We start from the raw sequence: 26,526 nt of genomic DNA, 5'->3' as shown, positions 1-26,526 counted from the left end.
TCTGAGTGAAGCGACAAAAGAATCTTCTCTTAGCACTTTGTCCAAATTTTTTTTGTGAATGTTTTCAAAGAAGGAACAGATCAAACTAATTAAATATACAGGAATTACAACGAATCTTCAATACCATAAACATTTTTTTGCATAATTTGACGCTCAAATTCTGTGAGATACAAGAAAAGTTGAGCTTCTTTGGAGCAGAAGCCTTGAAATACGAATCTCTCAGAAGTGCAAGAGTTATGACTCTGGCTACTACGTTCCAGCACTTTTTTAGAAGTTTGTAAAGTTTTTTTTGTTGTGAAAAATTAGACCAATGCAGTCCTACAAAATGGAAATCCATATCAGTAACTTATTTTCATTCAAAACATCACTACCCAACATCGCATCAAATTAAATCTGCGCTCAAAGGAAAACATACACAAGGCAACAGATTAAAAATATAATTTGAAGAGTGAAAAATTCAAACAAAACTCACATTTCTGCACATAAGAACTTCATACACAATGTAGTTTACAAAACTATGTAACATAAATTAACGAAAAGGGAAAATGCGCATTAAAATTGCAAACTAAACTGCCCTTCATCCAAATCACGAACAAGTTTTAACTGATACTGAGCAAGGGTCCCAATTTCAACTGGTACAACAGTAATACGAGTACACCGAATTGGACGAACAGTGGTATCTAGCAACAGATAGCAATAATCGTCACGGTGAATGTCCTCAATGGGGATATCTTCAGCAATACTGCTCAAGAGAAGCCGACTCGTCCCGTCTTCTACTTCCAAAGGTTCGACTGATACAATCCGAGCGAACACACAAGTCCATCCATCCAAACGACAAAGAGCCGATGAGCAATCATCACGATATACCTTCATGTTGATTTTCGTCCAGAAATCCTAATATTTGTGCTCTTACAACGAGAAAAACATACATTCTCTAACTGCATCAAACATTTCGTCCTTCTAACAAAAAATGTGTAATTCTCGCTGACACGATAAAAAGTTCACGAACTGAACACTTACTTGAAACGGTTATTGCACGAACCTCTCCACAGTCTTCACAGGAACCGACGTCGGACGATGGTTAAAAACCAGATGATAAAATAACCGCTTAAGTTGATTCCTGAAAATTGCTTTCTGGTATCAGAAATGTTAAAACCATTAAAATCACTTAAAACCTACAAACACCAGAAAAGGACACGGAACAAATCCTGGTTCCTTTGAAGAAATCGCAACTTGACACATTATTAACATGTAGTGTATTGTTTTGATGAAGAGCCAAGCAAAAATGCATATTTATAACTGTAAAAATTGTTAGAAGTAAACATCATAGGCATTTCTACAAAAAGATTCTACATCTTGTACTGCAGTGTTATACTTCATTTAATAATGGGGCATGAAATGTAAACACTTGATTATGAAGAGTGATTATCACATTATGAACAGGACACCAGGAATTAAGAGTTCGAAAATACTTGAATATCATATCAAGTCTGAATGTATGACATAGGAAGGAAACTCTTAATCAAATAAGAAATTCCCAAGGACCCAATCGGAAGTGTACTTGAAACAGAAATGCGACTCTGCAGTACCTAAATAACTGAAATACAGATTGCTTAAAATACACAAAGTTTTATTCCAGAAAGCATCAGTGAATGAGATCAGTGGATCACAGAATTATTCCTGTCATTTCCACTTATATTACACTATTTTGTTTAAGGATATGGTTCAAGACTGACGAGAACCACGAAAAAAAAAAAACTACACATAAGTGGAAAGATAATTAACCGTAAGTATAGAGAACCATGTACTCCGCTACTGAACAGACTTAAAAAAATCCTAATTAACTATAAATTTTTAGCAAGCTTAATTATAGTCGGAATTTTCTTTTGCAAATGTTGAAGGATATCAGGTTCTATAGACCGAATAATCATCTGCTCCACGGTGAGCGCTGTTTGGGTATAAGAATCAGCAAAATTCTTTTTTGGAGATTTCGTAGACCACCATTTTGCCCTCAGTCCGATATTATTAAACACTGCTTCGTAAAAGACCTGCAAACGCTTAATTGGAAAAACCTTCTGCAATTATATGAACATCTGAAACATGATTTCGTAAAATGATATGGATATTAAATTATTAAGTTGACTAACACAGTTTCAGTTTCTAGGATAACTTCTGTACTAAATTCTCTGTTTGCTCAAATGAAGAATAAAGACCTGCCACATTCTTCGAACAACGTAAGTCAGGAGTGTTGTTTTTACAGTATGCACATAAAAGTTCAATTGAAAAAAAGAAAAACCAACCGTTTGCCCAACTTCAACCACATCAGTTAAGCTTTCGGCAAACAAGTTGCCGTTATTGCCTCCCATCCAAGTCAGAATTGGACACATCACTTTCTCATTGCAATCGTTCATCACGCAGGCCATTAAATGATCTGCCCATACAATTATTCCTTTACCTGGCAGAAGCTTGGCAAAGATAAAATGAAACGTCTTTCAAGTAACATTTGATGTTACAAAGCTCTATAATGGTACAATCATTAATTACTCTTTTATCAAAATGGCCATTAAGTGTGCCGTATTTCCTTCCTCATCATTCCAATAAGGACAGAAGTGTGAAGATGAACAAAACCATAATTTAAGGAATAAAACGCAGTGTACATCTAAATTATTAAAGCAAAGAACCAAATACTTTTCTTTCTGTTAAGATGTCATAACAATTTGTCAGCCTTTTAAAACGTCTCCACAGGATCTTTCCTTATAGGGAGAATTTTAGATTGTAAAGAGACTAAGTACATGAGAAATGATGAGTCAAAATACCTCGTTTTATATGATCATCACAGGAACTTTCATTACCACTATCATTCAGCACAGAAGATGCAGCAGCATTTAAGGCGGTGATTTTGCTGGCATATTCAGCAATCCAATTACAACCACATCTAGGAGCTTGTGAACGAATGCGAACTATGATGCTGTCACCAACAGTCAAATAGCTATCCAATTTTGCTACCTCGGTTTGTTGAAAAGCTGCCCCAGGAATGAAAACCATACCTAGCTCATCATTGCTAGCATATGCATACGTTTCAGTTACTAATGTGATTGTGACAATCTGAAATGATATTGGAAATTTCCTGATAAAATGACAAAACTTGTTCGGCTAATGAAGGTGTTACATCAACCATTTATAAAATCCCTGCTGAATGTTTTTGATCTTACGATTATATGCACAATCAAATATTGAGTGAGGCTCGGAACTTCGAACTATATCGATCTCTAGATACTGATGCATTCGCAATAAAATAAGCTGGATTCTTAAATCCTTCGTCTTAACTGTTACTTATGTTTGACTGTTTTCAGTGAAAGATACCTGTTGGAAATTGCTGATTCCATGACATGGCGCTTGATACACGTCGTTATTTGCTGACGGAGTTACCTGAATCAAACAGTGTCTGCCTATGAGTAAGCAATAGTTTTGCTGGTCATCAAAAACCACTGATAACTAATCTAAAGACATCCAACTGTCTCATTAAAGACCTGAGCGAATAAGTCCCAGGAAACCTAGGAGAAAAACTTGAAAGCACCTTTGTGGCTAGCCACTGACAGTCGTTCTTAACTTGCTGCGGTATCGCTGTGAAATGAACGATATCACCAGCCTTATAAAAAAGAGTTAAATCAGGACTACGACAATTTTTCGGGAGAGCTGAACATGGTGGGACGAACACACTTCCACACTTATCATTTGTTAAATAAGCAAACTTGACATCGACACGAGTTATCTGCCCCGTCGACGAGATCTCTATTTTCCTCTCCATGAAACCCTGCATGAAAGCAACGATGAGATATCTCTGCATATTGTATCAAACGAAGTATCAGAAAGTACCAAACACACCCGAACAGCAACTACTCTAAATTATACACCAAACCCGTGCCCTTGCAGGTTACACATTACTAAATGAAATTAAGGAGTACGCATATGCATATAGCATCTGCTGGTAAGAATATACGCATATATTTGCAACGAAGTTGTATGGAAGCAAACTATAAATTTTATTCATTGAAATTCAGTTGCAAACGAGCACCAAGTAATATTAATTAGAAGAATGGATGTAATGTAATTTACTATTCTTATTAAATTACAAGAAAAATGTCCTGAAATTATGTATATTTCCTCGTCAGTACATTTCACTCTATTTTTAATTCGCTTCACAACAATTCTGAGAACGATTTCAACACGCCTCCTATACAAATTACCATTTTATAGGACAGGAAAACCGCTTATCCGTACAACGAAGTTTTGCTCAAACAAAAACAAAGAAACATGATATAAATAATAATGCAAATTAGAATAACCTTTTGGCATTACAAACAAAAACATGTGTTCTCATTATTTAGCAGATTTTCTACATGTAATCATTAAATCAATTAAACCAGTAAATCCTAACAAGCAAAAAATTACTGTCATGTTGGACAAGTAAATGGGCGTTAAAACCCCAATGATGAAATGTAAAAGAGAAAAATGACTTAATTTTCATATCAATAAAATAATATGAATATAAAGCGATTTTATGAACCGTTCACGGGCAAGTGATAGGCAGGGTACGATGCCGGTATTACATGACGAGCATAATTCCTATTTCCTTTTTAATTTCAATTGCTTTAAGGGAAAAAACCTATTATAAGTAATTGATTTTATAAAATATCGAAATAAATCTAGAGCAAATACCAAAATAATTCTAAAACATCTAGAGCAGACGGTAAATGGAACGGCAAGTACAAAAAAATCACCGGCTCGGTAGCGAACACAGAAAACAACAAGAATCAAAAACTATTTGCATCACATCTTCAAATGTTCGTTTTAACATAATTTAAAAAAGTTTGACAGATATGCTGCAGTTGAAATATAAGACTTCATATACCGTGGACGTAGAAAGGTTAGTTTACAATTCCTAACCATGCCTGGCTCGTGGCTCTTTTACAACGCATCATGCATTGCTTTCTTCACACCTTCTACAATATGATGAAATGCTCGCACAGCATCGCTCTCCATCGGGCAAGAAGCCCTTATTCGATGCATTGCCATTTCAGAAATCCCGTAGTAGTGCACAAATGCAGCAATAACGACACATATGTGAAAGAGCTGATGAGACTGGAACTGAAAATCAGAGCTTTTCTGTTTTAACTCAATTCAAAGGGTAAGTAAACAGCTTATCCCAACAATAACTGATTTTTAATTTCGGTATTAATAGTAAAAACCTTGGAATCTAATTTACGATGCTCGAAAAACATACCAGGATATCACATTTCCCAGGAAAGAAGCGTTCTGGAGTACGCGTAGCATACAACAGAGTGCCAAGAATATATAATGCAGCCATTAATAAGAGCCAGTGAAATGCTGCATCTTCGAACAATGTACGCACACCATCAGTAATCATGAAATGAACTGTTGGTACTACTCCTGAAATCATCTACGCCATGAAAGATTAGTCAGTTCAAAATTGAAAAACATAAAATATATGAAAAATTTTACATTCAGCACGTTTTCTATTTACAATACTGCAAAGTAAGCCATCCCTGTAATTTAACAGTCGCAAAACTGTAATGGAAATATAACGAGAAGTAGATACCACCTTAATTATATAATGACTGCAAATAAGAAATTATAAGCAAGTCAAAATAACAATACGCAGTAGTCACATCTGGCTAGATGATTATGTCATAGACATAGCGCTGTGTTGATCTTCTTGAAACTGTACAAAATATTCAAAATAAATTAAACTACAACAAATTACCACTACATCCCATTGCCAAAAAAACGCCTGCTCTGAGAGGTCGATATCGTGATTCGCTAAATTTATCCCACAGTGAAACAATCACTGCACCCAAACCCAAGACACAAACCATTGCAATATAAGTTATTTTCGGCTCACGCCGACAATAAAAACCGTAATATAGCCAAGGAACGAATGAGCCAATAATCAACAATGATATACCCAAATAATCTAATCTGTAATTAAATATCTGGTGTCGCACAGCACTTTGTCATACTATTAAACACATTCTGTGTATATTGATACAATTACTAAACTTCAGAAAAAATGTAATATCGAGAACATACTTGCAGAAAATCCGGACCACGGCGACTGAATGACAGCTAACGGTATGGAAGGTGAATGACATACCAAGGCAAATAATTGCTCCAGCAAAAAAGAAGGAGAACACAACTTTCTCTTGAAAACGAATGTCAGTATCTGGCCGCGTCATAAACCAAGCGGCCAGCAATGCAAATGCTACACAACCTACAAAAATTTTATTTTATAGATGACCAAATATATCACCCAGTGAAAATATATTCATTTAAGAACACTGCCAAAATCTTAATAATTTTCATCACTAATTTCTTGAAAAAAAATTAACTATAATAATTTTTTTAATTGGAATAACAGTTTTTTTGTAAAGGAGCAACATATTATACTTCGATTCCAGCCAGTATCTTCTGCCGATTCTTTGCATCCCTTTTTGTCATTTGTGAAAATCACTCCATCTAGTGCATAAACGAAACACTAAAAAGCTCTCCGCCTACAAACTCGTCTTTGTCCTCACTTAATTATTTTCACTTCACTCAAACAGCTCGAAAACGCACCAATTAAATGAGTCCAAATATTTCCAGTTTCAGTGTGAATAGATAATATGCTACGAAAACATTGCGCAAAGCTTGGCAAAGGTGGCCGATGTCCGTGCCTCAAATATTCGTTATCTTGAAGCCATTCTGGCAAATATTCGAATTTTTGTACACGCCAAGTAGCCTCCCAGGACTGCAAGTTCAACTAACGTATGTCATTTTTAAATCCCAAAATTGCTCGAATTAAAAAAAGCAATTTAAAACTAAACCAAAAGTATTACCGCTTACAGTTTCAGAATGATCTACTAGTGCCAAACCATAAAGAAAACGTTATGAGTTAGTAGAGAAATATGACGCATTTGCAAGAATATGAGAAAGCAAATAAATAAACAAATAACAAACATAGACTATCAATATTAAGAAAAATAAAAAGAAAAAAGCAAAGATCACACCGAATACATAGTATAAAATATCTTTGTATAAACATTCTCTTAGCAGTGTCAAAATGTGAAATTTCATCATGAGTAATGGAAGCAAGAAAAAAAAATTGTTTGCAGCCAAAAACGTGAAAAGTGATGAACTCTTCACTCGTAATACCTTTTTAACGAAAGGTTCTCCATCGTCATCCTGCCCATACTCTGCTTTTACCTCTACCTAAAATATAAAAGTCAATTTCTGCTCTATATGGATTGAGCAAAAATTTAAATAACTACCGATTAAAGTCGATGCAAAGATGAAGCACAATAAGAAAACTACAGTAGTCAATGTAAAGTAACTTCTAGATACACCCAACTTATTTCTTCCATCAAATTGTAATTTATATCCGTATTTCCTAAAGTATTATTATTACCTCAAAATGTCCATCATCTTCGTCTTTCACACCATCATCTAAGCGCCAATTGTCGCCATGTTTTCGACGATAATGAACATTAGTAGAACGAGGGAGAACTTCATCGGAACTTCCTTCTCCGTTATAGATGTAACTATGAGAAAGAGAACTTGACTTAGTTCGTGACGGTAAAAATGACTCTGAGTCACTTCCTGACAAAGCTCCTTAAAGAAATATAAATTAGACAACTATATCTCCTTAGTGAAGACAATGTAATCAGAACATTCGACAACTTGAAGTTATTGTAAGCATAAGTTCTAGAGATAACTCACCGTCACCTTCGTCATCTGTATTGGGCTGAGAAGTAATCGTACTCCGAGTGACAACAATTTCAATAGGATCTCCGTGTCTTCCGGTTTTCACTACCTTGAAAATCCGAAAGTCTTAAATCTTGGAAAATAAGGGTTTCAAGGTTTTAAGAGATCTAATTCCATGATTAAACAGAAATCCACGAGTCAATAACTTTTATATGGTTGTAAAATATCTTTGAAACTATTTGCCATTTTTTCAAGTAGTTTCTCACATCTTAAAACAGTGGGAAAAAAGTAAGATACCGATTCAAGAAAAATGTATAACTAGAAACTGTACAGCTATGTCTATATCAAAAGCCAACGTGCACATAAAAGATTCATAATGACTGAAATGTAACGAGAGAGAGAGAATTATAAAAGCGGCTGTAAAAATTAATACTTCGACAGTTGTTGATTCTTCCAACAAATGTTCTAGGTGACGTTCACGTGGTTTTCCATCGGTCATTATTTCTTGAGCTTCTTGCAAAGCCTCATTCACATCTAGCAAATGATTTGCGGTCGTTATCCTACTAAATGACAAACTTGCATCGTTCATTTTTTTACCATCCATTATGTAAAGTGTTGTGCTGCCACCTTAAAGTTTTTGAAAATTTATTTAAAATTAAAAATTTAATCGTCGTTAGAATTTTTTAACTCAACACATAGCCAAATTAATGACCAAGAAGGTTCGGCCCACGCTTGTGTCACAATTAAGGCATATGTAAGACGTCCAACGACACTAGAATTAAAGGACTGATCTGCAAGAATGAATGTTCACAACATTAATGCGCTAACTGCAAAGAGCACATCTGATCAAAACATGAAGTTAATATGTCCGATCGTTAGGGTAACAGTCATCGGTGTTACCCTAATCATCACAGAATTCTAAATAACCATTCTTCTAGCCACCAATATTTGCAGTCAAACTCAGTCAGTGGTGGCGCACATCTCGAACAGCTACCAAAAAGAAAAAACTATGTCGACGTTCTATTGGAAGCGGAAAATGTTTGCTGTCAGTGAACAGTAATGAGCAGTACTGTGGAACAGAAGGAACAGGAACTTCTGTTCTATTGATTTCTTTACTTATTTAAAAGGAAATATAGGAGAGAAGAGAAAAAAAATCTGAAAAACAACCTAATTATAACGCCTCCTGCAAGAGATGATAAGGAGAATAAGCCTATATCAGCGTTCACCTGTATCTCAGTGTTACCAGCAAGATGGCACTGAAAGCACAAACAGCTTCCGTGATGATTTTTAATGCAGACAACAAAATTTACTTTAATAAATCTCTTGAACCAGTTGTACGAAGCAAAACACAGAATTTTAAAAGTAAAACCAGAGAAACAGCACTGAAACATACTATCTCCTCCGGATTCTAGACAAAGTCAGTAAAGATACTGCTCCTCAACTCTTTAGCAGTCCCTATTGATATGACAGGGACACAATATGCGCCACCTACAAACCGAATTCACGAATTCTCGGCCACTGTCAATTAACGAAATCTTGAATTAGGACTGATAAGGCGGAAGTGTGCAACATTGATGTGTTGCGTATCACTCTGTCAGAACCCACCATGAAATTAGAAACATATTTTGTTTAAAATAATGAGACTGAGGCAGAAAAGAAGACGACTCGTGACGTGTGACGTGTGAAGGGGAAGAGTGAGAAAAGCTTCTGGGCAGTAGGAGGAAAAGGAAAATTAAAAGCAGTGCTTCATGTAAGTGCAATCATTGATATATATGGTAAAAAGATGTTAATCTTAAAGAGTTATTTTGCTCTCCCTTATCACGTCACGCTACTTTTGTGGTAAAGTTCAAAGTTGGTGCTTGCTGTCTTCTCGACGAGTTTTCTTGTACAAACAGATGAATCAGTGCATCTGTTGATTTCTAATTTCAATTCGGCAATTAATCTCAGTTTTTATTGAAATTGCTTGCTTCAAACCAATGACACTAAGGAAAGTTAAATTATGGAAATTCCTTCACTGCTTCCTATATTTTAAATCACGACTCAAACAATAAATTTTGAAAACTCCTCCCGAATAGTGAAATTGACTGAGTGGACTCAGGGAGACGACGCAAGTGATGCTTAGAAAAAGGATTGTTAACGCGGAGGATGGGTAAAAGAATTAATGTCCTCACTGTTTGCTTATTCGTCCTTGAGGTTTAATAAGCGAGAACCTAAAATGTCCACGTAAAACGTGTTTGGCCTTACAGATAACCAATATTATTAATAATGACATTCGTTTCTCCTTTCATCTTACTCATCATCTCTTTCCTTGCTCCTTCTACATTCTTTGGCTAATTAATCACTTACTGCTAGATTTCAGGGAGATTCTACTCCATATTAAAATTGCACCAGTTTATAATTAGCTTATAACTGTGTTTTGTTTCGGTGATAAATCACTTCGTGCCACAGTGCTTGTTCTATGCAGTTTACCTCACCTTCCCAAAACTGAAGCGCTAATCAAAAAAATGGCATTTTGTTGGAGCAATCAACATTGCACAGTGTGCAATAAACACTCATTACACTGATAGGAATTCCTGAAACTGATGAAATGATGATGGAAGGAAAATGAATTTGCCGAATGTATATCTCAGGGAATCAGATGCTTTTATTTAACCGCAGAATATAAATGTGATATGAAATATACAGAATGTTTTACACTGAAAACTACCTAATAAATGTCACCTCATCTGAAAGACGAATCATGCAACTCTGAGTAACGTAAGGAAATCAGGTCTGATACAATCTCGAAATCTCTCGAAATCCTTTCGGTTTCAGGGAAGGATTTATAGCTGGTTTTTTTTACTCAGAGCAGTGCATCTTTCAATGAGGTGAAAGGGGATTGTCTGGTAAATTCAAAACGAATCAGGAGAGTGACGTAGTATTCTTCAGTGGATAGCTAGAAGGAGTTAACGCTCCAATTGTAGCCATATAAAATTTGAAACTGCCTCTGAAGCTTCCTTGTCCATGAGAAATGGAGCAATCTTGCGCCATCACGCTTAAACTGTGCTTTTAGTTGTTAATTTCACTTTTGCACATCTGAATATTTTCAACTTTTATGCTTGTTCTGCATACAGAATGCATAAAACAATTATGAACACATGATTATTTTATTTTTTGAATGATGACAGCATTGTGGAATCGTCGTTTCTGGTTTTTGTAAGAAGAGAACACGTGGAAAAGATTTTGAGCAACAGTGTAATCATTTCTGTTTCAGGCGAGAGTGACATAATGTTAAACGATTATTGTTCAAATTCAAACAAATACTCAAAAATCACAACAACCGGAAGGAAGAACGAAAAATTTGTTCTGTAAACAAATTTCTCTTTTCATCCCTGTACTGAATTACAAACTTAATAAATATAACTATAATAAGAGTATAAGCTGATAAGTATAAAATGAGTTTAAAAGTTACGAAGTAGACACCCACGCACCATGTATGACATATGTGCATATGAACATTACATTATGTCGCAGTATTTTTGCAGTACTTTCTTTTAAAAAGCATTCGATCATTTTTTCATCTTTCATTGCATTTTGAGTGATTAGCTAGTCAACATAAATGATTTAATTAGTACCGTTTAGTTTTGAAATGGTTTCATTAGAGCTTATCATCGTCAACAGTTCACCTCAACAATCATCGCTCAAGTGAAGCCTCCTGCCTCATTTTGCATTTTGAGCAATAAAAGGGTAGCAAAAGTATTGTTTTGAACATATAAGTTCTACGAATAAAGAGAGTTCCTTTATTTGCTGAAATAAAATGCGAATACAAATTACTTTAGTAAACTGTATTTTGCATATTGTAAGAGTGCTGATTAAAATTTGCGTCTTGAAGTATTCTGTATGTGATATTTGTTTTACCAAATAAATAGCATCAGTCGTTATGTATCATTTCGCTGTGAAATTTCCATTACAGTTAATGTGCTTTAACTAAAATATAAGAGTCTGAAATGGTCATTATCAGTGATATTTCGATAATATCTAGAAAGAAGTACTCAGCACCGATGTTGTAGAGAATATGTTGAAACTTTTCCAGCTTTTTCACTGGTGAATTGTCAGGAATTTTGCTGCTTACGAAGAACTGAAAGAAAACGACCAGCAGCAGTACAGACACAGTTGTCAACTTCTAGCTTCTTTCTGTTTCAATGTTACCTTGCTTAGGACATTGGTCATTTGCATTATCTTTGCTATCGAAACATTAGTCTTGAATTTAATCTGCTCACTTTCAGGTTTACCACTTCGTTTGCCTCCCAAAATCGTCCGAGATAAGAATTGGATTAGAGAAGCGAAGATGATTTATTTAACAGCTTCCTAATAATCTTTTATGACACTTCTTCCATTCAATATGAAGAATACTACCTGGAGAGAGGTCTCTAATATGCAATGTTTCGTCCTGAATGTGGGATGTTCTAGAAGTAGACTAGACGGTCCATTCCGAGAGGTCAAAGCAAGTAGCTTCTAAACACATGTATTGTCGAATCGCTATTTCATGAATGTTTCATGCATGAGTCGCCATTGTAACGACTGTCTACCCTTCCATTATGCGTTACCGCAGGTATCAAAAGAATTGGAATACTACCTGTCGAGCATGCAGTTTGGTAACATCTAGAAAAAGCAGAAGGGTAATTAACTCATACCTAGTTAAAAACAAAATGAAAAGGGTTCGGCACTGTATGTGTGCAAATATTAGAAGTAGTGCGGATGATGGAAGGGAAGTAGACGTACCGCCTGAGGCCTTGTATGTGTGTGTCTGTATCTGTTTATTTATGTGTATGTATGTATGTATGTATGTGTGTGTGTGTGTGTGTGCGTGTGTGTGTGTGTGTCCGTGTGTGTGTGTATGTATTTGTGTGTGTGGCGGAATGCTTATGTCACATTGGGTGGAGGTGAGTGTGACATTGAACAGTGCCGTAGAAAGAATTTGCATCTGCAGGCGCAGAAGCAGGAGCAGCAGGGACCAGAACAGTATCGATCGTGGCTGTATGTAGTGGTCTGGTTGTTGTACCTCTAACCTACGCTTACTTGAGTGAACCATCCATCCATCATTGTGCCTCCCGGCGACAACTACAAATCACAACTGTAGCTGCTGGTCGAGCATTCCAAGCACACTGAATTAAAACTTCTTCCACTGTACCTCCATTTTTTCAGTTTTTGTATTTGTCAATCCGATGTTGAGGCCTGCTTGCATTCTCTTGTATCACTCTACCGTTCATCATCTTATCATCTTTTTTAAGACGTAATTTCGTTGGCGCACATCGTTTTTTTTTTCTATTATAATCCTTCCATCATGTTCTTCAATTTAATATGTTATCCAAAGGTCGAAATAAAATAGGCCAGGTGCTCAAGGGAAGGTATAACTTTCGGAGCATGATACGGGAACCAACAAGCAAAAGGATTTCTTTCGAAAAACTAAACCTTGCAGATTCACAGACGTCCCCAACCGAAATGTTGTATATCGGCGTCTATCTATGTGATATATATGTATACATCTGTTTTACAAATGAATTTTTATCCGTTTTCCTAGACCGGGGTTCACGATGGATTTTAGAGGTTAAAAATTTATAAAGTGGGAAGGATTACAAAATTTATTACAAAATGAAGATTTAGTCTCCAATATTTTTGGGAACCCATTCAATGGTTGGATAAAACTCAATGGGTGGTTTGGATCCTGAATGTGGAACAATTAGGACTCCAATCATAGGTGATTTTTTGCAGTTTTAATGTTTGTATGACTGAGAATACCAAAATAATGCTAAAGTGACAAAATGTGGAATAAAATGTGCGATAAAGTTAGTGTTTTTTTTTCTATGATAAACTGTACAAAATTCAGGCTAAGCCCTTGAATGAGATAAACCAACGGTGAGCTTGATCCTTTCGTTAATGTCAAGTCTGCGTAATTTCTGGTATTCATTTTGATGTGCGTCACAGTCGATTTGTGTCTTCGAGCAAAGTAGATGCTGGTTCGCTACACCTACCTAAGCAGTACTTATAAGAATTCTAAAAATCATTCTAGAGACATATTTAATAACTATTTATATGACAAAAGCATTGATGGTTAGAAAACTGGATTCAGATAAGCATAAGTTTTGTCAGTCAAGCAATCGCTCTCTTCGCAGGAGGTGAACTGAGTTGAAAATTATATTTGTATGAAGGGATTAGCAAGCAATTGTACGAACAGTGATATTCTTATATGTCATGGTATCCTGCCAGCTTGAGGAAGTGATGGAACTTTTGAATGAGGCAGATTTACAATTTGACCTGGACTGGTCATTTCATCAAATTTATCGAATTATTTGTGATTAATGTGACTGGTCTATTGTAGTTTGATGGGACGGTATGTCTGTGTTTGTGAATAATGTAAATTGAACTGTGAGCCCCAAGGGTGTTTCTTCACATCAGATTGCATGCGTCCTCCTACCCTCCTGCTTAATGTCGCTGCTGTCGTTGCATCAGGACGCAAGCAATTAGCAAATGTGCAGAAAACACTTATCCATCTTTCTGATATTCTCTCCTGTCCTAACCGTTTAGATATCATTCCAGGCTGGATAATGAACAGAATCCAGAGACGTTTCTCCATTCAACAGTAATAACAGAATGTTTTTCTACACAGGCAGAATTTTTCCTAAATTTATCACCTAAAAGCGAGAATCATGACATTGCTATTTGTCAGTTCAGATTATTTTTCTCGTGCTAAGCTCCGAAAATATGTGGGGACAGATTAAAATAAGACCTAAAGGTTAGTAAGTAACCCAACTTAATACACCTGCTGATTTACGTGGACCAACACAAATTCTTCCATATTTTTGTTCATTTTCTACCGCCTTCACTTCTTTTTCCATTTCATTTCTACCGGATTAAACTTCTTCCTCTTCCTGATTTCATTCTTTTATTCTTTTTTTTGTCGTATTTGCTTCGAAATGGAACAGAAAATACATGAAAATTCGTAGCAAGAAATCATCTTGTTTGAAATTTATATGCAAGTAGAATAAAAGTGTTCTTCATCAGATCATGAGAGATCAGGCTAGACTGACCCTATAATAGCTATATCTAACACATAGTAGCTTCTCAGTAATACTGAGTTTCTCTTTGTACTGAAACTCCTGCAATTCTTATTTTTACATGCTCATCGTCCTGACTTCTACGGTCTCAAGCGGAACTTTTATTTACGTATTTTTGTGGTTTCTTTTTTATTTGTTTGTTCTTCATCGTTCAGATCTTCACTTGGAAATAAATCAGTTAGTCCTGGCTTCACACGACACACCCAAAGCATCTATCTTGCAAAAATAGGTTGGTGGTTTATTACATCATTCCATTATCATAAAACATTTGTGAAGGAGCGATGAAGACGATTGGTTCGTAGTGCTCGCACCACGTTTACCCTATCAGGTTAAAATTTTCCTGTGTTCTCAAAGAGTAACCCCTTGCTCACATATATCTATGATACCAGGTCATTGTATTGCCCTCTTACTTTCATATTAGCCGATTCCATTATCATAATTGAATTCTTTGCCTCTTTCCGGATTTTGAGAAAAATAGTATCCTTTCTGATCATCCCGGCGATCAATTGATATACTTTTTTTTAAGTCCAGTCTTGTCCTTTTGGGCAAGATCAGTAATATTAGCTATTTCCAAACTTTTATCTGAAATGTTTCAAATGTTTCCGTCGTGAAGATGTGGGACGGATGTTTTTTTTTTTTTTTCAGTCGATATGACATCATCCTGTTTCTGCTTTACTCCTAATATATCATTATATCAAAAGTTATATATTCATCTGGGTCGATAATTTCTTTTTGTTAATCACTAACATTGCTCTATTGTTATCAGTAGCTTGTTAACATAACATCTGACTATTTTAACTCATTGCTACAGTTTTTAATCTCTTGATTCTGCACCTAACCTGCACTGCCGAATTCAGGGGTTCGCTCTCTCGAAATTCTTATTTTAATATCGATTATGTATCGTCCATTTGCTCCAGTAGATTGCATTTTTCATCCTCTCCTGCAGATTGGATATGATTGTATTTAAACATTTTCAGTGAATTGCATCTGTGTTAAATTTCTGCATGCATGTAACAGTAATCAAAATCTTGCTCATCTTGATGTATTTCATTTCTTTATGATGAACGACTACAGTTAGTATTGCCTTTTCATCCAGATAATATCCTTTTATCATACGGAAGAATGCTTGAATCAAATATTTTGTAACGAATATGTTATTGTGACCTACAACCTTATTTTCCAAGCATTATATAATGATTTTCAGAGTAGGCTCTAGATATATTGAAGCGACAATGCTTCCATCTTCTCGAAAGCAAGCCAGCGGGATAACCTTGTTTGGTCGACAGACTGCGGGTACACAGATTGATCGAATTGGAACGCTGTTGCTTGAAAAGAAAAGTCTGGAAAGGAAGCGACCTAATAATGCACAAGTTGATGATGATAGTGATTCAGTGATCTGCTCGAAACGCGCAAGAACGGTTAAAGAAGCATTGTTTTTGTTGCCAGTTTTATCTACCCAGAATAACTGTGAAAGTGTAAAGGATGAGAGCAATCTGATACCACTTGATAGAAGCACGAATTGCAATTTTGGCCAGGTTGGAATTATTTTGCTTAATTTTTTGTTTCTTTGATATATGCTTAGGATAAACAGGGCTCTCTAGTTATCTACACGTTTCCCACTCTTCGTTTTAAAACATTCTACTTTTATGTGATGATTATCAAGGTGATGTTTTGTAATTGGACATGCCTAAAATTTGTCGGAAATTGTTGTTTTCTCGATTAAACTTTGTTCAAATTAGCGGTCTCTGTCCACGAAATGTATTGCCTTAGACGTATGGGGTTTACTTGAACAGCGGGAAAGTGTGACGACCTCTGTACCTGTAATACATAAGAGAAATATTATAAAATTTAGTAGGAAGTTTTCTTGTAAACAACAAAGGTTCTTTCAAGGAAGACAGTGCTTATTATTAATGCTAAATTACATACATTTTTACGTAAGGTGGTAGTTTCTATACTTAAATATATTAATTTGCGAGTTAGTATGTTTTCATTGGATTATTACAGAGTAGTCCTGCAGCGCTCAGTTCGAATGATTCAACTGCTGAAGAATACAATGAAGATTTTGTCGATTCTGGTAATGATAATCTTTTCCATGAGCGGTTTTTTTTTTTAAATATTGCATTGCAAATGTTTTGGCAATTCAAGTAGGCCAAATACGAGGTAGGTGGAGAGAGTTCAAGTTTAACAAAGACATCTTTCTAGAATTCTCATTTAAAATGAAATATCGATTATAAGGCTTTTTCAACACTCCATAAGGAAAGTTTGTTTGCCTATACAACAAGAATCGGCATGACAGAGGACAATCAAATAACCTTAGGTAGGTATTTTTATGACAGAAATGGGACACTGGAAGTGGCGCCATAACGGTATTTATGTTACTTCCATATATTTTTCGACATTGAAAAGCATCGAAAAGCATAAGTAAAAGAATGAACCGACAATTCTGCGAATTTCGATTTGTTCGTTTAGGTTCAATATCTAGCTCGCCAGTTTTACTGACGAATGTTTCGCCTTCAACATCAACACAAACATTCTGCTCGGTACCTGGGAGGTTGTCATTGCTATGTGCGTCCAGCAAATACAAAGTTAGCGTTGCGGAGGTTTGTTTGTTGGACCTTATAATTAAATTGATAGTCACTTCTGTGCTCTTTAATGAATAATACGACCGTACTTTGATCAACAAAAAATAATCATGCATAAAAACTTTTGGTGTCTTCACTATGCGACCCACAGCTGATGCAAAAAAGGAGAGGAAATTGTGTAGTGAGAAAGCTCTCCGTGCATTGGCAAATGTAAATCTTGTACAACAATATGTGCACAACTTTCTCGAAAAGTCTTGAAAATTTTTTGTTCCCGCACATTCATTTTCAAAAATATTTGTTCACTGGAAAACAGTATCCTTTCTTCCCACAAAGTTTTGAAAGTTTCCGTCCTCTTTAACTCCTTCGTGGTCTCATCCCCATTTGGTGGTAATTTTTACAACATTACTTTGTAATGATTAAGCATGAAACAACGTCACACTCAACAACATCATTCATGGAGTAGTTAATAATAAAAATTTAAATAAAACCCAAATAATAGGATTATGTTATCGACGGAATTTCAAACATCCTACTAGCCTTTAACGCACTCCAGTAGACCGAGCAGAAGTTGATTCGTACCACTCTCTCAATAACTGCTTTTTACCGTTTAATCATTGTCTGTCCGAAAACTGTCCAGAAAACTGGATGCATAATAGATCACAAATAAACGTTTTTAAATCGCTGTTTTTACAATCGTCCCAGATGCAGGCACCTTTCGAACCAAACTGTGTTTTTATTTGGCACACCGATATATACAAAGATCAGTTGGGAAGGCCAAAATCGTCCGATCACTTCTCTATCGTTTTTACTGCCGTTAGAATACTGAAACATCATGTCACTCAACTATTTTAGTCCCAGATCTTATTGAACTACTTACCACATATATCACACACTTGCCTGAGGTCGCTGCCGGATAATTGTGGTCCCTTTCTCTCACTTTATGTTTGTGCCACGTTTCTCCTTATCATGCAGCATTCAGATATAATATTGGTACCGGCTAAAATTTTTTGTGGGTACAAGAAAACTATTTCGGGAAAGGATTTCGAGAAAAATCTATTTCGAGAAGGAAACGATACATTTTTAAATCTTTTACCAGTTTATTACAATCATTCCATTAATTTTTTCATATTTTTCCAGTTAGCTCGGAGGCTTTCGCCGCCAGAATCACTGAATGCATCGTTATTAGGCGGAATATTGAGGAGGTTGGTTTCAGGATTTCATGCCTTCCTTCCCTTAAATTGATAAATTTTGGTTTCTTTATTCTATACGTATTGAGATTGTTGATGACGATATTTAGTTGCTTTTTACTTTTCTAGACAAGTTGTGTATAACTCTACTGCTGTCTCGATATTTCACGAATGATATTTCTTTGTAACTTTTGTTTACATATGTTTTTATAGAACGATGTTTTTTGAACTACTTTAGTGTTTCAGAGCTAAGTCAAAAAATGGTGGACAAACGTTGCGTGATCAATTAGAACGTATTGGCTTAGAATTGCCTGCAGGACGAAGGAAGTCAACAAATGTAACTTTGTTGACATCTTTGGTGGAAGGTACGTGAATTTCTGGTCCATACTTGCCTTCCAAAATAATGTGCAAAGAATATGGAAGTTATAAATACTGTTCGTACTTTAATTTCTGTTAAAGGAGTAGAAGTAAACTTCAAATAATAATTGTAGGAGAAGCACAACATCTTGCGAAGGATTTCGCAAATGCATGTCTAACTGAATTTCCCGCAAAATCGATTGCTCAGTGCAGACTGAAAAAATGCGATACAATGTCTGTTATAGAACTGGAAAAAGAAAAGGAAAAATTTCGAGCAGCAAAGTTTATATTTTCATTTCTTCAATTTTATCAAAACATAGAACTGTGCGACTTTTGATTTTGGTGTTAATATTTTAATTCAGGCAGTTGCTTTCTGGTTTTATGGATATGTTACGGCAAGACAACACTGTCTTATTATCGGACAAAAGGGATAATAATATGCAGAGCTCCATGGAAAGGTTCTCCCTGATAACTCACACTTTTGGCACACCGGCAATCTTGGCAGGTAAGTTTTTCTTGAAGTTATGTTTGATTTTACTAAAAGTCTTATTAACCAAACACATGAATTTTTTCATTTAGGAATTGTGACAGATGCTTGCATTACAATGGGAGAGTTGATTTAGAATACGTTTGTTTACAGTTCTTTTTAGCTTTTATAGTGGACTAAACTTCGGAAAGACAATGGGCTTAATTGGTAAGTGTTTTAGCTAAACGTAGATCAGCAGGAAATTTCTGAAAAAGCACTAACCATTCGAAGTCGATTTCGAAGATGTTGAAGATTCGAAGTCGATGTGCTTTTGGTCTACAAAGGCATTTACATTTACTTTTGTTGAGCATACCGTTAAAAATTCCTTGATATAGCTTCATTTGATACTTTTCTGTTCACTGGTCATTAATGCCTTCCATCGAGGTCATGCCTTGATCCTGTGTTGAATATTTATAGGGTTATCAACATTTCTGATGTATGTACAAGAATCATTGGATATATTGTCGCGTCAGAGCATAGTAACTGGGTTTCCAGTGGATAACTTTCTTGACTCAAGTGTTTTTTGTCCACAGCAGATCAGTGGCGTACATTTGGATGATGGGATAAAAAAAATTTGATAATCGGAAGTAGACAATAAATTTTATTTAATGAGTACGCTTATCATAGCTTTTATTCAGTTTACACCAACAGTGTTGTACAGTCTTCCTTTGTATTCATTATTATCTCGCAAATCTTTCTCATTTCCTTCTTTATATATTACGCGGTTCTTTTTTTTCGTTTTTTGTTTTGTTTTTCATCTTTGACAAATGTGGAAATATTGTTCGTTATTGGCTCTTTCAGTTTGTCTAGGGGAATTTTTCCATATTGATTTACAATGCTCTCTAATATTATTTATTTTGTTCTTAATGCTATTTGTGATGTTAAGTTTGGACATAGTTTTATAATGTTTATATGAACGATTCACTTTCCTCACAGTTATTCATATCGTTCCAACCCTTCACTTATTTGCAATTATTTGCGACTTTTTTTTTTGGTTTTGGCTTTTGAACACCAGTGCTGTCAATTATACTGTTATGCTATGAATTGAATGCTCAGTTTTTATTCTTTGTTTTCCATATTTCACAGGTTTTCCATTTTATTATATAGTTTTTGCTTTAACTTCTCGAAACGTGTATTTGAGTTGTTACTTTTACATGTCATTGTTTGGTGACGTACTTCTGAATTTCCATAGCAGATGCTTTTTTCCTGGTTTAATTTCTAAAAATTTATCTTGCTGAAATCTTTCAAATTAAGTTATCAGTTATTCAGTAATTTGGGAAAGTTAACTTTAAACGGTGTTCTGGTTGTGTTCTAGTACTGACTAAATTCAGGGTATTTAGAAGAGATAAAATATTTTAAGTATGCTTGTTTCAAACGTTGTTCTCAGCATTAACCTTTGACTAAAATACAGCAGTATTCTAGATCAGTCGGTTAATGTTGTATTGTCAGTTTTCAAGATATGCCAGTATGGTAATCCAATCCGTTCAGATATAAATGTGTAAGAAAGGCTGAAATATGTTAACGATGGACATCCAGTCTCGGATGGATCTGAATTTCTCAATTGAAAACTTCTGGAAACTTTTGTTTATAGATGATGTCGTTGAAGAGTACGAGAATATTTTTATAGATAGATCTGAGTATATCAGGTCGGAAATCCTATAGATATATATATGTAATGCATTTTAATCTAGAATTCGTATGCATCAACATTTCTGTGATGAGATCAGCAGCAAGAAGGATCAAAGGGAACATCTCAGTGATGTTACAAAATGACGAATGACTATGGTAAATCTCAAAAACAACATTATCTCAGTAAAGATCCTGCATTCTCCTCCGAATTTAATCATATCGGTGATTATTTAATGCAGTAAAAGGTAAGTGATCAATATGATAAGATGACTGCTAAGATAAAAGCAATTCTATGTTTTGCTCTCGATTACTCCATTGGCATGACGTATATTTTGTTTTTTCTGTCATTCATGTCCAGCTATATATATTTGTGCCTTTCTCCAATTCTCAGTTTTTAACAGTACTCCTCTTTTTTGCTTTTTTTATTGAATGAGGTTCGAATTTTTTCAATCAGCGTACCGTATGGTCCTGACCCACAAAATAATAGCTACCAAAAATTATAGTAAAATCATATATTTGCAGATGACATTTTTCGTTTTTAACAGTACATATTGTACAATTTATATTACCTAATTCCGATAATCCATTCTTAAAAACACGACCACAGGTAATCCAACTTGTTTTATTATAAATTCTTATTTAAGCATTAAGCAGTCGTTTAACACAAATCTAGTATTATTACATTTAATATTAATACCATTTAAAAATTAGTATTTTATGTAATCTCTAGCTTTAATGCTAACCTAAAGTATTATTAAAGCACTCCTCACTTATATACTTGTGCACCACAGTCATAAACTTGAAGAGCAATTTTTATTATGCTTTCAGTCAAATATAGCTACTAATGAAAGAACAGACGGGGCAATATAGGACGTTAAGTTTTTATAACTATAGTTTTGTCATAGTTGATAGATTCGAATTTATGATGTCAGTACATTTTGCGCACCAATAATGAGCATTTCATATCTATAATGACAACTTAGATTGCGTTTGTAAGGCGCGATGCATTTTTTTGTTACATGGATAAGATATAGAACTTTCTTGACTTCTACTGCCGCTCCTACAGTTTTTCTTGCTATCGAAGATAAGTACCACTCTAATTATGTGTCTATAAGAAACTATATCCTGATAAATTTTAAGTGCTGGTGATATATTGAGCATTGAGCTAGTTGTATCCTTTCTCTCCTCCTAACGCTTCATCCTTTATGTATTTCTAACTTTCTAACTCGATGGCGTAAAGTATATTCTATGATCACTTTAAAAAAGAAATGAGGGGGAGCGAAAAATGGACATTTTTGCTTGCGAGTAAATCCTCTCCTCAGAAGTAGCCACTCTAATGTCGTTACGGAAATGCTGCATATGCGACATAGAACTACTAATTTCAAAAATCTTGGTACTGTACGCCAGACATAATTTAAATGTCGTAGTGCGACATCAAAAAGAATGACTCTTGTTGTCCTAAAAAGAAAACCAGAATCGGATATAATTACCGTCAAGCCATAGTCACCTGCTTTACTTTTGGGAAGGTATTTATAGCAAGTGTGAAAAAATTGCTGAATGAACCTAAAAACAACAGAATCTGTGGAAGATTTCATTAAAGGACCAATACGTTTTTCCTTCCACATATTATATACAATTCATTTTGTTATCCAAAATGTTAAATTACTTCAAGCACCGAATTTCATCGCCGTGGATGAGATGTTGTAGTTGGCAGTGCTATGACAGGTTGGTGTGCTGTTTCAGAAGAGGAAATCACACCGTCTTATTGCTTCAATGAACTTAAGGAGGACACCCTTTCCATTATTTGCATTCCTTTATACCCCGGGTTTCCGCGCACGAGCAATATATTTGATTTTATTAGATCGCTATCGCTGGAAAATTCATGCTGAAGTTGTTAACTTGACTACCAAACTGAGGTCACAAAAGATAACACCATTAAATCGGTACCTTCCCAATTCCTTTTTACATTTATTATCCCAAAAATTATTTTATTTATGGAACTTTAAAAATGATTAATTTGTGCAGCTGAACCAAATTTGGAAGTATAAGAAATGAGAAGTCTTCAATAGTCGAAAATGTTAGTACTCGAAGTGAAGAGGGTAAGAAAATTTGGTCTTTATTGGGTCCTCGATATTCTAAATTTATCTTCCAACCGCCTCTTTTGTTATAAGCGCCATTTAGTCGTAATGAACTCTGAGAGTTAAAGATGCTTCAATTATCTCACTCCACTGATTTTAAACCATAAATAATGCACATGTACATAATCTTTTATGTTATGGCACTAAACATATCATCGATAATTCATTTCGCAATCATTTTCCACTAAATAACGAAAAACTTCCTGAAACTTTCTATAATTCCCTTGAAAATATCAATCGTTGAGAAAAAAGAAATAGCCCTTTAAAGTTTTGTCGTTGCTTTTCATCATTAATTAGTAAGTAATAATACATTTTATGAAAACTTAGCTTAGTAATGAACAACTAATTTAGTGTTATAAGCCTTAAGCATTATTTCATCTAAATTCAGTTATTGACAACTTAACTGATAGACGATTAAACAGAATCATTTGGCAATCTATTCAAATCTCTTTTGGTTAAGAATTTGTAACAGTGTTTATCAGTCAATGTTAGGAGATTAATGACTTATATAGACGGCGAGATGAGTATGCGTTATCCTTGTAAGATCATCAGTAATTATAAAAAATTGATTTTTCAAAAATGAGGCCTCACAGTTGCCAATTTGAAAAACGACAGGTCTGAATGGAATGACAAAAGAATCTTCTCTTAGCACTTTGTCCAAATTTTTTTATGAATGTTTTCAAAGAAGGAACAGATTAAACTAATTAGCAATACGGGAATTGCAACGAATCTTGTCAGAACTTATTCGTATCAGCTACTGATAATTTGACTGATAGACGATTAAACAGGATGAGTTTATCATAAAATTTGATGAATTTGTCAATGAATTTTTTTACGATGAGTTTTTTTTGAATGATGAATTTATCAAGCATGAAGTATGCAATCAGATAAGAATGAAATTATTCAAAAAGAAAATTGAATGGCTTCAAGCTCAGTTTCGAATTTATATTGTCATAAAGAATTCGTAACAGCTGATAGGTTATACTGTGAGGAACAACCATGATTTAAAGAAAAGTATATTTTTTGACTGCAGTTTATGTCATATAACAAAATCTTACCACTCTTCACTGCTTAATACCCCCGTTTGGACAAAACTATCAGATAGAATCCTCATTACACTTCTTAGCTTACATTGTTCCTAACTTTTATTTTTTAACAAGGTGAAAGTGGAAGGTATGAAAGTACTATCAATTTCATACATCTTTCTCATATAAAAATATTTTGTCTTGCACATTCAAATTTTTTGAAAATACGCAAAATCAGACATCTAACAATTTTAAAGAATTCGACAATTTAAAACTTCGAACGGAACTTATTTTCAAAGCCATTCTGGATCCTTCCTTTATCATTCTTCAATAATCTCATTGCTACTTTTTCTTGTCAGCCAATCGGTGTGCTTAAAATAATCGTCCAACCTATTTGAACCTATTGGTTACATATGCTGATTATAATGAAGAGTGACTTAAGACGGCAGTCATTCATTTAAAAATTATTGTGGACTTGTCAAAGGACGTTCAAGAAGAAAGATCTCCTCTCATCCCTCCCATTTTCGTGCATGCAAAGATTCTTTTCACGAACACGAGAAGCATTCCTCCAACAATACTTCTCACTGATACAGGTTCGTCTTTTGTTGATTAGTCGATTCCCACCCATTATTTTTTAAGTAATTCCTTCCTATATTTGAATTTTTCTTATGTAAAACCAAGGGAAAAAAAATCGAATGCGTGCAAAAAATTCATTAAAATTATTGGTTTTGCAGACATTGCTTGTTGCAGAAGTCGATGTACAAGTCGTCCGATATACGATTGCACGTGCAGGGTGAGATATGATGTAAAACTATCTATTAAGTTTTTATGACGTTCTTTGCATGCATGCATCTATCCTTTTTCACCCAAGTCTTTTAATGCTGTTGAAGAGGCCACGCATAATGCTACTAGAAAAGGATGAATCAACGCTGTATTTTTACGCGTATTTCCTCACAAAAATTTCCTCAGTTAAATATATTTATTGTTCCTTATACCACTTATTGCACTCAAATGACATGCGGTGAAATCACGGGTTAGATCGAATGAAATATTGTAATCTTACTATAAAAGGTCATTAAATGCACTGGTGAATCCAACTTGCAGTTAGCTGCATTAGTAGAGGAAAAAAAATGTGCTGCATTGAACGATCAGATTGAACGATTGGAATGAGCGATGAATACATGTTGATATTTCTTGTAGCTGTTAATTAAATCTCCAATTTAAAATTTGTATAAACGGATCATTTATAAAATCAGATTTTACTAGAAAACATGGGATACGGGCAAGATATGAGTATCATGTTAAGCTTAACTAACGAGATTCGTTTTGTATTGAATATTTACTGGAAACTTCACAAATTTGGAAGTATTGTTAAATTCTGATGAGCTTCGAACTAGAGAACACAGGACATGTGAACCAATTCATCTGATTACAAAGATCGCTGCTATAAATGAAGTGGGGAATTGCTTCTATTTCTATGTGGATGTTTATATTATGCAGAAATTCCAGAATTATCACAGCTTATGAGGAAAGGACATTGCATAAATACACAACTGCCTTGCATCCTCATCAGCCGATCACTCTGCTCTTCATACACTTTCCTTATTCATCCTGTTGCAATCCAGTTCTTTCACCAGATCTCGACTCTCCGCCAGGTATACAAGCATTACAGCCTCTCATTCTAGATTTACTATAAGTATCATAAGAATGTTTCACATGGTATTCTGCCTAATTAGGTATTTGTTCGATGTTATTGTCATTCCATTTAAAAAAGTATGTTTTAAATACGATTAGTGAGTACTGCTAATCATTCCATTGATATGAAATATCTGGTATACTCAGGTAAACAAATCATTTCCCACGAAGGATGTCCGTATTTGTTCCGCCTACACTGAACGCTGATCAGGAAGAGGGGCGGCTGTCTCGCATGCTTTGTCGTCCTACAAAACGAAAGTACAGCGCTGTACGTATCGTAAACACTGTTTCAACTGGTCAGTTCACTATAATACTAATTATTGATTAAAGCCATTATCTGCCTGACCAGGAAAGTCCAAATTGACAGATCGAGTAAACAGGATCACTATAGAAGACTCAGTCATGATTCTCACATTCCTCGCAGGTGTTATACGTAAGAATCTATTTGTCAACGCCATATACGAATACCTGCTGAACGCACATATGCAAATATAAATAAATAAATATATGTATGTATATAATATATATATAT

The 26,526-nt window shown here is 34.9% G+C and overlaps 7 protein-coding genes across 8 annotated transcripts; 3 read left to right on the top strand and 4 right to left on the bottom strand.

The window, feature by feature from the left end:
- Window positions 1-296: 296 nt before the first annotated feature.
- Window positions 297-1,417, bottom strand: LOAG_03849 (hypothetical protein). The gene is made up of 2 exons (XM_020446428.1): window positions 1,021-1,417; window positions 297-894 (listed from the first exon to the last, which is right to left on the bottom strand). Exon 2 carries the CDS (start codon window positions 871-873, stop codon window positions 553-555), a length of 321 nt encoding a protein of 106 aa, XP_020303230.1. The 5' UTR covers window positions 874-894; window positions 1,021-1,417; the 3' UTR covers window positions 297-552.
- Window positions 1,418-1,442: 25 nt separating this feature from the next.
- Window positions 1,443-3,932, bottom strand: LOAG_03848 (hypothetical protein). Its single transcript, XM_003139385.2, has 5 exons — window positions 3,578-3,932; window positions 3,364-3,429; window positions 2,817-3,105; window positions 2,301-2,455; window positions 1,443-2,048 (listed from the first exon to the last, which is right to left on the bottom strand). The coding sequence occupies exons 1-5, from the start codon at window positions 3,845-3,847 to the stop codon at window positions 1,845-1,847; spliced, it is 984 nt and encodes a 327-aa protein (XP_003139433.2). The 5' UTR covers window positions 3,848-3,932; the 3' UTR covers window positions 1,443-1,844.
- Window positions 3,933-4,744: 812 nt separating this feature from the next.
- LOAG_03847 (adipor-like receptor) lies at window positions 4,745-8,397 on the bottom strand. Its single transcript, XM_003139384.2, has 9 exons — window positions 8,195-8,397; window positions 7,777-7,870; window positions 7,466-7,668; window positions 7,213-7,269; window positions 6,637-6,808; window positions 6,112-6,292; window positions 5,786-6,000; window positions 5,285-5,451; window positions 4,745-5,148 (listed from the first exon to the last, which is right to left on the bottom strand). The coding sequence occupies exons 1-9, from the start codon at window positions 8,363-8,365 to the stop codon at window positions 4,969-4,971; spliced, it is 1,440 nt and encodes a 479-aa protein (XP_003139432.1). The 5' UTR covers window positions 8,366-8,397; the 3' UTR covers window positions 4,745-4,968.
- A 4,180-nt stretch (window positions 8,398-12,577) lies between these two features.
- Window positions 12,578-12,909, top strand: LOAG_03846 (hypothetical protein; the record flags this gene model as incomplete). Its single annotated transcript, XM_003139383.1, has 2 exons — window positions 12,578-12,683; window positions 12,731-12,909. The coding sequence occupies 2 exons, from the start codon at window positions 12,578-12,580 to the stop codon at window positions 12,907-12,909; spliced, it is 285 nt and encodes a 94-aa protein (XP_003139431.1).
- A 1,201-nt stretch (window positions 12,910-14,110) lies between these two features.
- On the bottom strand, window positions 14,111-14,636 carry LOAG_03845 (hypothetical protein; the record flags this gene model as incomplete). The annotated part of the gene is made up of 2 exons (XM_003139382.1): window positions 14,111-14,338; window positions 14,547-14,636. 2 exons carry the CDS (start codon window positions 14,634-14,636, stop codon window positions 14,111-14,113), a joined length of 318 nt encoding a protein of 105 aa, XP_003139430.1.
- Window positions 14,637-16,053: 1,417 nt separating this feature from the next.
- LOAG_03844 lies at window positions 16,054-20,175 on the top strand (the record flags this gene model as incomplete). Of its 2 annotated transcripts, none has more annotated exons than XM_020446427.1 (8): window positions 16,054-16,390; window positions 16,860-16,929; window positions 17,325-17,455; window positions 18,575-18,639; window positions 18,871-18,989; window positions 19,116-19,263; window positions 19,344-19,486; window positions 19,561-19,656. In XM_020446427.1, 8 exons carry the CDS (start codon window positions 16,088-16,090, stop codon window positions 19,602-19,604), a joined length of 1,023 nt encoding a protein of 340 aa, XP_020305814.1. In that variant the 3' UTR covers window positions 19,605-19,656. The 2 variants fall into 2 exon arrangements, with proteins under 2 accessions (XP_020305814.1, XP_003139429.1); XM_003139381.2 differs by lacking the exon at window positions 19,561-19,656 and adding an exon at window positions 19,925-20,175 and having other exon boundaries at window positions 16,088-16,390.
- A 5,991-nt stretch (window positions 20,176-26,166) lies between these two features.
- Window positions 26,167-26,322, top strand: LOAG_03843 (hypothetical protein; the record flags this gene model as incomplete). The annotated part of the gene is made up of 1 exon (XM_003139380.1): window positions 26,167-26,322. One exon carries the CDS (start codon window positions 26,167-26,169, stop codon window positions 26,320-26,322), a length of 156 nt encoding a protein of 51 aa, XP_003139428.1.
- Window positions 26,323-26,526: the final 204 nt, after the last annotated feature.

The sequence above is a fragment of the Loa loa genome, assembly GCF_000183805.2.
Source record: "Loa loa unplaced genomic scaffold supercont3.135, whole genome shotgun sequence".
Taxonomy (NCBI): Eukaryota; Metazoa; Nematoda; class Chromadorea; order Rhabditida; family Onchocercidae; genus Loa; species Loa loa.
This window is presented reverse-complemented; position numbering and strand designations above follow the sequence as displayed.

What these genes read in the sequence shown, in the direction of transcription:
- LOAG_03847 (XM_003139384.2), bottom strand. Translation starts at nt 8,365, where the DNA reads ATGGATGGTAAAAAAATGAACGATGCAAGTTTGTCATTTAGTAGGATA. An exon ending in AAGAATCAACAACTGTCGAA is followed by an intron (nt 7,871 to 8,194) that starts GTATTAATTTTT and finishes CGGATTTTCAAG; the next exon opens with GTAGTGAAAACCGGAAGACA. An exon ending in AAGATGATGGACATTTTGAG is followed by an intron (nt 7,270 to 7,465) that starts GTAATAATAATA and finishes TTTATATTTTAG; the next exon opens with GTAGAGGTAAAAGCAGAGTA.
- LOAG_03849 (XM_020446428.1), bottom strand. Translation starts at nt 873, where the DNA reads ATGAAGGTATATCGTGATGATTGCTCATCGGCTCTTTGTCGTTTGGAT.
- LOAG_03848 (XM_003139385.2), bottom strand. Translation starts at nt 3,847, where the DNA reads ATGCAGAGATATCTCATCGTTGCTTTCATGCAGGGTTTCATGGAGAGG. An exon ending in GTCAGTGGCTAGCCACAAAG is followed by an intron (nt 3,430 to 3,577) that starts GTGCTTTCAAGT and finishes TGTTTGATTCAG; the next exon opens with GTAACTCCGTCAGCAAATAA. An exon ending in TGGTTGAAGTTGGGCAAACG is followed by an intron (nt 2,049 to 2,300) that starts GTTGGTTTTTCT and finishes AAGCGTTTGCAG; the next exon opens with GTCTTTTACGAAGCAGTGTT.